The sequence below is a fragment of the Martes martes genome (assembly GCF_963455335.1).
Source record: "Martes martes genome assembly, chromosome: 8".
Taxonomy (NCBI): Eukaryota; Metazoa; Chordata; class Mammalia; order Carnivora; family Mustelidae; genus Martes; species Martes martes.
Window position 1 is genome coordinate 121,894,349 of NC_137895.1, and position 11,219 is coordinate 121,905,567.

Genomic DNA, 11,219 nt, shown 5'->3' on the forward strand with positions numbered 1-11,219 from the left:
TAGTTTTTACTAGAGCTCAATTTTTTGAGCTCTGGGAATATTTAAAAGTGGTTACTTCACCCCCCACAAAAGATGTGGGGTTTCCCCCCGCCAAACTTCCTTAAGAACCAGATGGGACTCTTGGAAACAAACTCATGAAAATGTTGGGAGGATCTCTGTGAGGCTGGCTTCCCAGGAATTTTTGTCCCTCAATCATGTCCATGCTCAGTTTGTAGCAATAAATAAATTACCCTTTAAATTTTTCTACCAGTGACTGGCTCAAAAGGTGGTTTCTATTCCTGGTATATCGTGTATATCTGTGGGGGTCTCTCTTTCTAGCTGTTGGGGTGACCTTCTGTTGTGTGACCTCAGTTGAGGCTTTTGATTATTTATATATAACTTAAGTTAATATTTGGATATTTTAAGAGGCTTTTATAGAAGTGTTCCCAGTTTATATACAATATTGCTTTCTCAATTTTGTCTGGGTGCACCAGCTTGCAGAATACATAATATTAGAGTCTTTGGCAAAAATCACGCATATGGTTTATTTATGGCAATTGCTTCAGCTCTACATAGGAGAAACTAAGATTCTTGGGGTCCACAGAAGCGTATATGGTTTCAATATTTTGAAACATTTGGGGAGAGATATGTGCATTCACTTAAGTTCCTAAAAAGTTGCACATGATGTATATTCAGTTTTTAGCTCTTTATCTCACATTTTTTGAATGTCTGCCATCCATTTAAGATGCTACATGTATAGCAGTGAACACCACATACATGTGATTGACCTTCTTGGAGTTTACTCTGGAGCTGGGTCTGGCCTTGACAAACTCCTCTTCTCTATTGTTACGAAGAGCTCCCTCTAGGAAGGACTGAATCAAAATTAGAAAGGCAGTATTTTCACTAAATTCTTTGTCTCCTCCCTTCACCCTTTCCCTCCTTACTATAGCATGATGTCCATAAAATTAAAAGAAAACAAAATGATGTATAGTATTAAATTAGTAAAAAAAAAAAAAAAAAGGTGATTCAGTTCCCTTTCCTCTCCCATCCTTTGCCACAATTTCTGGCAAAAGCCCTAATCCTGAATGAACCTAATTATCACCCTTCCCCAGGCTGGCAGTCAAGCTCATGAGTTTGGCTGAATAAAATCAAACACATTTAGATCTCAAATGACTTCCTCATGGATTAATTTAATTAACAATTTTCAGTCCTCAACGTACTTGACGTCTCAGCAGACATATACGTAACTGCCCACCATAATATGCTCAAAGCCATCTTTTCTTTTCCCTTCTTCTGAAATCCACACATCTCTCTTTTTCCTACTTTTCTAGCTTCTACTTTTCAGTTTCCTTTATTGAGTCGTTCTCTTTCCCCTGACCAGTGAGTAGAGTAATTCTTCAGTGCTTTGTTTTAACTTCTCTTCTCTTCCCACCACTGTTTCAGTTCCATTACTACACACCAGCAATTTCCAGGAGCTCTATCTTGGCATATCCCCAGTGGAAATCACCTCTACCTACTTCGCCTTTCCCTGCTTCTCATCGTCAGCTTACTCTTCAGTATATAATAGTAGCATCTACAGAGTTGCTTATACCACAAACCTGGGCATCATTTTGATAATCTTCTTTTCCACCTCTGGTATACAAACATGTCGCTGGCCCACATCCCACATGTGTACATGTGAGAGGAAGGCACTCTGTGGTCATTTTAGGATTCCACACAAGAGATCCTGGAAAGAAAAAAGGGACCACATCAGTTATATAGGACTAGAAGAGGAGACTTGTTTGCTCAAGGAAGCTGCAGTTGAAAATCACATGTGAGCCCATAGAAAAAAGAGCCACCAGAGGACGTTGCCACTCCAGAGGGCCCGTGAGATTAAACCTAAACATCAGTCCTAAAAACTTGCCTTTTCACTGAATCCCCTCTTTCCTGAGTATAATGCTGGGAGGATTAGAAACAGCAACCCAACTTTGAGGGAGAAAAAACAGGAAGATCCTCTTTAGTATCCTCTTACAAAATCATATGCCAACATATTCCAACCTCTGATGATTCCACCTGCTAAATAGTTTAAGATCATTCACACCTGTACATGCCATTGTTTACATTCTAGTTGAAACCAGAAAGATCTCCATCTTCTATGATAATCTTTTTTAAAAATCCATATTTTCATATGATTTCTCTATTGAAATATTTCATTTTATTTTTTTAAAAGATTTTATTTGTTTGAGAGAGGGCGAGAGAGGGAGAGAACATAGAGGGAAAGGGAGAAGCAGGTTCCCCACTGAGCAGGGAGCCAGATGCAGGACTTGATCCTAGGACCCTGGGTTCATGACCTGAGCTGAAGGCAGATGCTTAACTGACTGAGCCACCCGGGCACCCCAACTCTAATAAAATATTTTTTAAAATTCTGAGCTAGGTATATCTATATGAGGCTAGGAATTATAATTTTTCAAATTACGAGAAAGAAACTAGATGGGTTCTAAGAATAGAAACATTTTGGGGTTTGGTTATAGATCAGTATTTTTGAGTGAACACTTCTATTACCTTAGGCTTTCTTATCTCCTGGTCCTGACAATTTTGCAGGAGGAGATTCTAAAACAAAAGGCCTAGTTTTGTTTTGTTTTCATTTTTGTCCGATTATTTTTCGACATCTTGTCTGAATGCCGTACATGTAGACATTGGAAGTAAATAGTTTCCATTTTTTCTCTGACTTGGGTAGAATTGATTTCTTACTGCCTTTTCGGTGTTCTGTTGTTCCTTAAGAGAATAAATTTCCATTTCTGAAAGCGTCTGACAAGGTAATTTTGAAGACATTTTCTTTGAGAACTATGATATTGAGGTGGTAGAACAATCGCACTTGTGTTCTAGCTAAACTGCATCTGTAAAATGACAAAAGCAGTTTTTTGAATCTTTAACTTCACATACTCTGACTCATAAGGCCAGAAAGAAAACACCAAATTTCTGTCAGTCTGTATAAGGACTTGATGTTCAACCAGGACTAAATATTCAAATTGTATTACTTTGTCCAGAGACTTTCATACTCACGGGAGACTGCTCTGTAGTTCCAGCAGCTCCGTGTGTGATTGAATCTTTCCTTTTTCTGTTTAACTTTTCTTCCTGAACAAATGATTGCTTTTTTTTTTTTAAAGATTTTATTTATTTATTTATTTGACAAATAGAGAGATCACAAGTAGGCAGAGAGGCGGGGGGGCGGGGGGGAAGCAAGCAGAGAGCCCCCGCTGAGCAGAGCCCGACGTGGGGCTCCATCCTAGGACCTTGGGATCGTGACCTGAGCCAAAGGCAGAGGCTTAACCCACTGAGCCACCCAGGCTTCCCAAATGATTGCTGTTTTATAGGCAACTCTAAATTTGCAGCAGATGATTATATAATTTTGAAAGTAGATTGCAGACATTATGATCCTTCATCTCTAAATACTGCAGTCTGTATCCTTAAGAACAAGGGCATTCTATAAAACCACAATACTATTATCATGCTCAAAAATTTAATAAGGGATATTATAATTTTCTCTAAAGTAGAGTTTTTCTTTTAGTAGAATTTTCTTAAAAGTATAATTTTTCTTTTTTCTTTTTTAAAAAGATTTTATTTATTTATTCGAGAGAGAGAGAAAGAGCACAAATAGGGGAGGAGGAAAGGGGAAGGGACAAGCAGGCTCCTCACTGAGCAGAGAGCCAGATGGGGGGCTCGATCCCAGGACTCTGGGATCATGACCTGAGCCAAAGGCAGACGCTTAACCGACTGAATCTCCCCCCAGGTGCCCCAATTTTTGAATTTCTCATGCTCCTCCCATTTCACTATTTTTCTCTTGCACGTCTCTTGTCCCTTTAGTAAAGGTTGATTATCAAAAATAAAGAAAATAAAATAACATTTATTGCTGTCTTTTTTTTTTTTTAACTCTTGGAAGAAGAGAAGATTGAGGTACATTATTATGATTGTGCTACTGCAAATATGAAGGTCATCAAGAGTGGTCAGTAAGTTTCTTATGGGGACCTGAAGAGCCAGTGTGTTATGATAAGGATGATTTGGCATATATATATATTTCTGTTTTTCCTTACACTAGATTAAAAATTACATTCGCTACTTTTATGAAATATATAGGGTGTTCTGGCAAATTCTAGACTTGAAAAATAAAATGATATTGACATTAGGTTTTGAAAATGAATCTCTTTTAACTATCCCTTAGGTAGGTGTGTGTTTAGAAATGATACTGCTATCCCAGGCAATTACATTACCTTGGGTCCAGTTGATTTCCTGTGGCCGCCTGGTCTTCCTCACCCTCCAGTCTGACTTGAGTCACTTCCTTCTACTTATCTATAGCTTGTTCTTTTACAAGCTGTCTCTAACTTCTTTGATCACTCTGGGTTGCCTAACCAGTGCCATACTCCATTCAGGATGGATTTTCTTATTTCTGTGTCTCTTCTTGGTAAATGATGATTTTATTCACCAGTATTAGAATTCATAGAAATATCTGTTTCCAAGTGTTGATTCAAATAAGCCTGTTTCAATTGCAAGCAAAAGAAACCAACTTGACAAGCCTTAAAAAAAAAAAAAGAAAGAAAAGAAAAGAAATTTATGATAAGGGTAAAGGAAATCAAGGCGCTCTCAGATAGATGGAAAGTTTGGGGAACCACACTTGGTAATAGATGGAGACTAGCACACCTTTTGAAATCTGTAGCAACTATTTATTAGACAAGGTCTAAATAAATAATAAATAATAAATAGAATTAGAGTCATTCTGTTCTGGTCATAATAGCTGGAACAAATAAGCTTTACCCAGTTCTACCTTGATTAAAAGTCATTCCTGACTATATCAAAATAGGGGAGAAGTGATTTTACCCAAGGAAATTAGGTTGTCATCATCAAAGAAGGTGGAACGAGTGTAAAATAGCCCAAACTCAACAAATATCCAGAACAAAAATCTGTGTTTGGAAAATCATAATAGTTTTATGAACTGGGATTTTGGCACTCTAGACAGGTATCAGAATTTACCTAATAATATTGATGTTAAGATTACATGAATTTGCACTTTTTAAAAAAACCTTTACATGTTTGAAAGTATTCACAAAAATTGAATTTAGGTGGATGTAGTTGGTTTAAGAATGATTTTAAATAGTTTTATGGTCTTTAATTACTTAATACCTTGAATTTAATATTCCCAGGAATATGTTAATACAAAATGATAAATTATTTTAAGAGATAGTTTTAGAATTTTATACCCTTCTCAGAAATAATGCAGTTCTATCTTATACTACTATTTCAAAAGGTCTGCCTTTTTGTGCTATAAGAAAATGTGATCAGAAAAATTATTATAAATTAATAAATTCATTCCCTAGAAGAAATGTAGAACATGTATCTATTGAGAGTCACTTATTCAGAGAATAAAATAGGGGTCAGGTCCTATACTAAGAGAAGAATTTAAAAAAAGTTAGAGGGGTGCCTGGGTGGCTCAGTGGGTTAAAGCCTCTGCCTTCGGCTCAGGTCATGATTCCAGGGTCCTGGAATCAAGCCCCGCATCAGGCTCTCTGCTCAGCAGGGAGTCTGCTTGGCTTCTTCTCTCTCTCTGCCTGCCTCTCTGCCTACTTGTGGTCTCTGTATGTCAAATAAATAAATAAAATCTTTAAAAAATTTTTTTAAAAATTAGAGTAATATATGCAACATTCAAACTACTTTTGTTATTCTGAAGTTAATAACATACTATTTAATCAAAAAGTATAAGAATAATAACTCAATATGAACTAGAGTTTCAGCCTTGTAAGGGAAAGAGAGAAACACAAAACAAAGTCCAGGAATAGAAACAGAAATAGCAAAAGTGAAAGCAGAAATAGTAAAGTGAAAGAAGGGCAAAGGGTCACTTTCCAGGACCCCATTAACATACCACAATGGCTTCTTACTCCTCTGTTCCTGAATCTGCGGGACACGCTTTCACCCTCTTCTTGCCCCTGCATTCTGAATAAGACATTTCTGTCTTGGCAGTTGCCTCTTGCTCCACAAGTTCCCTTAAATTCGCAGCCATGAATTATCTCCACTTTCTCTATGTGAATCCTTTCTGTCTCCGCTTTCCGTATTTCTTAACACTCCCTGGAATATAGTCCAGAATCGCCTTTTTCTCTGGGCTGGCCTACTGCCAATATTATAAGTCTCTCCCTCCTACCTTCATTCCATCAACAAAAACTACTCGTGGGAAATTCACTATTAATTATCTTCCACCTGACTTCTAAGGTTGTCATCATCAATCAATTTGTTAAATATTTATTAACTTCAGAATGAAGTATCAAGGTCTAGCCCCACCACCCTGTTCCACAATTTCCCAGTATTTGCTGACATCCAGATTTCTTATGAGAGCTGCCAACTAGTTAAGTTTATTTAACTTCTTATTACATTCCTAAATTAAACCAAGGTCCTGATCTCGTCACCCTTGAGCATGGACTCATGTTTCTCTCAGAAATGTGTCAACTCTTTGAGGACTCCTGGGTACATGAGTTTATGGACTTTAAAAAAAAATTTTTTTTTAACCATTGAGCCAGATATCCTTTGGGACAGGGACAGAGGCAAGGATCAAGAGATAATGTCTAACACTGAAAAAGAAGAAGAAGAAGCAATCCACTCCGAGTTGCTCATGGTCCTACTAAAATGAAAAAAAAAAAAAAAGATACAAACCTTCAGAATGAATCCTTCCCTTAAGGTACCACAAGAATATCACAAATGTTGTAGGATGGACATTATTTAGTATACATTTAGACAAATTCCTCTACAAGTCCATTTTATTTTATTTTAAAGATTTATGTATTTTAGAGAGAGAAAGACAAAAGGGCGGTGGGGGGCAGGGGAGGGAGGGGTGGAGGAAAAGAGAATCTGGAGTATACTCCCCTCTGAGCACGGAGCCTTATGTGGGGCTTGATCCCACCAACCTGAGATCATGATCTGAGCCGAAATCAAGAGTTGGACGCTCAACTGACTGAGCCACCCAGGTGTCCTGAGAAGTCCACTTTAGTATAAAAAAATATTGAACTGAATGTGATATTTGGGTAAGGTCTAATTGAATGAGGATTAAAGTAAAATTAGGGCCAGGAACATGGGAGAACCCTCAGTTCTGGTGGTGTGATCATAGATCAGCCACAAATATCTTCCAGCTAGGAAACTTTGCTACACCATTTCCCACTAACTGCCTTTATAGTAATTTACTGCATTTCTTTTTTTTTTAATTTTTTATTTTTTTATAAACATCTAATGTATTTTTATCCCCAGGGGTACAGGTCTGTGAATCGCCAGGTTTACACACTTCACAGCACTCACCATAGCACATACCCTCCCCAATGTCCATAACCCCACCCCCGTCTCCCTCCCTGCCCTCCCCCCAGCAACCCTCAGTTTGTTTTGTGAGATTAAGAGTCACTTATGGTTTGTCTCCCTCCCAATCCCATCTTGTTTCATTTATTCTTCTCCTACCCCCCAACCCCCCATGTTGCATCTCCACTTCCTCATATCAGGGAGATCATATGATAGTTATCTTTCTCCGACTGACTTATTTCACTAAGCATGATACCCTCTAGTTCCATCCACGATGTCGCAAATGAATTTACTGCATTTCTAATATACTCTAAGAGCTCTGTGCTCAAGCTGTGAGGCCCACTTCTTAGAACTTGACTCACTATTTATCTAATTGGTTGAATATTTTCCCTTTTGAGATACTTCTTAAAGTCTAAAAAAATAAAATTGGTGTCATTTGGTTTTATTTTCTAATTTTTATGTCTGGTCCATTTCTGCCCCAGGAATCAAGATTTCATTTTTATAATTTAAGCTTGACAGGGAACACTGGATCCTATTGGGAGCATATGGTCTTCTTGAGATCCTTCATTTTTGAGGTGAAAATGCTGCATCGGTATCTATGTGGGATCTGGTTAAGTTTGCAAAATTTCCCACTTTGTGGTTTTACCTGATTCTATATTATTGATTGATTGATTGCCACTGTGTACAGTGGCTATGGTGTTGGAATCTGTGTGTGAAATGCCCAAACCTCAGATCCCAGTGCTCTGGGATCTATTTCCCTTCCTCCCTTACCTTTTTTTCTCTCTCTCCTTCCACCAACATTTGTGGAACACTTCATTTTTGTCAGGTACACGCTAATATAAGATGGTGAGCAATATAGAAAACCCCTCCTTGAAGAACTCACTATCTAATGGGAAAGATACACATTAAATAAAATCATGCCAATAAGTGAACAGAGACTATCATTAAAGAAAAAGTGTTAAGTGCGTAGAAGGCAAATTAAAGGCAGACATTCCCTCACCATCTACGTAGTACTGAAGTAGGCCAGCTCTCGTCATTCTCTGTCTTTAGACGGGCTCCTTGATCTATGACTCTACAGAACTCAGCTTAAAATCACTGTCATTCGGATCATGTAGACATCCGGAACAGATAAATAAGTTAGCCCATGTTTGAGCTTTCACACTGTCCTGATTCTCCCCTTTAGCATTTACTTAAGTGGAATTAATCATTTACTGGTATAATTAAGTTTAATATCTCCTTCTCCCATTGGCCCGCACCCTGTCTGTCTTATTCATATGTATCCCAGCTGCCTGGAAAGAAAACATAGTAGTTATTTGAGAAATATTTTTGTTCAAGCAGAGATAATGGACTGTGGTGACTGTGTTCTTTCTCCAAGATAGGAAAAAAAGAATTTTATGTATCACTGTGGTTGTTTCTTTGCATCTATTCTGTACTTTTATTTTTTTCAAAGATTTTACTTATTTATTTGAGAGAGAGATAGAGAGACCATGAGCGGGGGGGGGGGGGGAGGTAGGAGAACCAGACCCCCGACACAGCACTTGATCCCAGGTCCCTGGAATCATGAACTGAGCTGAAGGCAGACATTTAACCGACTGAGCCACCCAGGTGCCCTGTCTGTCCTTTTATATAGGGTAGTGGGAGGGTGATTCCTGGAGCACGGACTCCAACTTCCAAGGGAGGGGATACTTACTAACCTGTGCCACTCAGTAATTTGATCACTCTTACCATATTGATAGGTTCAGGATTCAGAAGGGTCATCTGGTTACTTTATGACACTCTCTTGGCCAGGGGTTGGAATGGGTTTGTGATCAAATCTGGAAGAGTAAGCTTCAAAGACAGATTTGCTTTCTGGACAGCTTTCTCTTTCACTGTCTGTTCTAGAATACAAGTGTGAGGCCAAGGCTGAGACACACGGAGAGGGACACTGAGGAAATTCCACAAGCAGAACCAGGGTGAATTGACTCTGCTGGGCTTGATCCTGACTTCTGCCCACCTCTGCTTTTTCCAGTGACCTGGGAAAATAAATGGCTTTTACTGCTTATGCCAGATGGAGCTGTTTTTATGCTACCTAAGGATCTAAGCTCATCTCTCCCATTTATACTGGTGAGATCTCTCTGTCTCTGTCTCTAACTCTTTCTCTGCCCATCCTGGCAAACCTCCACTACCAAACAAGCAAAGAAGTGATATTCTATAACGGAAAAAAAAAAAAAAAGACCTATAATTAATAAATATCTGTCTTCACTTAAACAGCACATATTTTAGAATAACCTCATTTTTAAAAAAGATTTTATTTATTTAGACAGAGATCACAAGTAGGCAGAGAGGCAGGCAGAGAGAGAGGGGGGGAAGCAGGCTCCTCACTGAGCAGAGAGCCCGATGCAGGGCTGGATCCCAGGACCCTGGGATTATGACCTGAGCCAAAGGCAGAGGGTTTAACCCACTAAGCCACCCAGGCACCCCACAATAACCTCATTTTTAATCTAGCACATTGATCAAATTGAGTTAACTATGTTCCCAAGAATAAATAATTAAGCTTTTTTTTTTTAACTTTTCAGGACCCCATGTGATTTTATTTACTTATTTTTGAGGTTTTTTCATTGTTGTAAAGTACACATAAAATTTACCATTTTAACCATGTTAAGTTTACAATTCAGAGGCATTTAGTGTGTTGTGCAGCATTGTCACTATCCATTCCCAAAACTTTTTTTTTTATCATTCCAAATAGAAACTCTGTACTTTTTAAACAATAACTCCTCATTCCCTTTTCCCCTCCTGCTCCAGTAGCTTCTAGTCTACTTTCTGTCTCTATCAATTTGCCCATTCTAGGTACCTCATATAAGGAGGATCATACAATATTTGTTCTTTTGTGTCTGATGGAATCTTCAAGGTTCATCCATGTTGTGGCATTTATCATGATTTAATCTCTTTTTAAGGGTAAATAATATTTAATTATATAATTATATATATATGTACATATATTTATACATATATATGACATTTTATGACATTTTATATACCCATTCATCCATCAATGGGCATTTGGGTTGTTTCTACCTTTTGGCTCTTATGAATTATACTCCTATGAACATTGGTGTGTAAGTATCTATTTGAATACTTGCTTTCAGTTCTTTTGAGTATATACCCAGAAGGGAAATTTCTGGGTCATAAGATAATTCTATGTCTAACTTTTTGAGGTACTGCCAAATTATTTTCCACTGTGGCTGCATCATTTTTTGTTCCCACCAGCAAAGCACAAAGAGCTCCAGTTTCTCCACATTCCTCACCAACACACCCACACTTGTTATTTTCTCTCTCTTTTTTAGGCTACTATGCATCCTAATAAATGTGAATTGGTATCTCATTGCTCATTGTGGTGATTTTATTCTATGAATAGATTTACCAGTTTGCTATGAAGAGGCTTATTTTGTAGCATTTCACAGTGTGGTCTTTTGAGCCAAAGTGCCAGGGTTCAAATTCCAACCCTGACCAGCCACTAGACCCATCAGGATAACCTTGAGATATTTATTCAACTTTTCTGTGCCTTAGTTTATTCTTATAAAAAATGGGGATAATAATAGTAGCTGATCACATAAGATGGTACAGATTGAATGAATAAATTTGATACAGTCGTGGGAGTTTCCTTTCAGTATTCCGAGCATAGATAGTATTGTTTCAAGTTAGTCCTTTCAAAAAAATCTTTGTAACTTATCCGGCATTTCTTGTTGCTTATTGTAGGAAGAGGAATTCAAGTCATCTCAGTCTTTATTGTTACTGATGCCCCTTGATACTATTTCCTTGAAGAGCTTTCTTCTCCATGTTGTGAGTTATTACCCAAGCACCAACACTGTTAACATTTTTTATATTTCTCTGCCAATACATATATATGTTTAAATACAGTTTTTATCTCCTTGGTACTTACTCAAATGAGTTGAAAACTC

General features: G+C 37.9%; 1 protein-coding gene across 2 annotated transcripts; it reads right to left on the reverse strand.

Moving 5' to 3' along the window:
• Positions 1–502: 502 nt before the first annotated feature.
• On the reverse strand, positions 503–6,203 carry LOC308347880 (uncharacterized protein). 2 transcript variants are annotated; one of them, XM_080811649.1, is made up of 3 exons: positions 5,870–6,203; positions 1,578–1,705; positions 503–851 (listed from the first exon to the last, which is right to left on the reverse strand). In XM_080811649.1, the coding sequence occupies exons 1-3, from the start codon at positions 5,937–5,939 to the stop codon at positions 720–722; spliced, it is 330 nt and encodes a 109-aa protein (XP_080667775.1). In that variant the 5' UTR covers positions 5,940–6,203; the 3' UTR covers positions 503–719. The 2 variants fall into 2 exon arrangements, 1 of the variants encoding a protein (XP_080667775.1); XR_013967290.1 differs by lacking the exon at positions 503–851 and adding an exon at positions 4,227–4,529 and having other exon boundaries at positions 1,151–1,705; positions 5,870–6,182.
• Between the last annotated feature and the right edge of the window lie 5,016 nt (positions 6,204–11,219).

Bases quoted from the DNA above. Each gene is read 5' to 3' on its own strand.
- LOC308347880 (XM_080811649.1), bottom strand. From the start codon at position 5,939: ATGCAGGGGCAAGAAGAGGGTGAAAGCGTGTCCCGCAGATTCAGGAAC. The intron at 1,706-5,869 runs GTATGTTAATGG...TTTTCTTTCCAG, and splicing joins AGGAGTAAGAAGCCATTGTG to GATCTCTTGTGTGGAATCCT. The intron at 852-1,577 runs GTTTGTGGTATA...ATTTTGATTCAG, and splicing joins ATTATCAAAATGATGCCCAG to TCCTTCCTAGAGGGAGCTCT.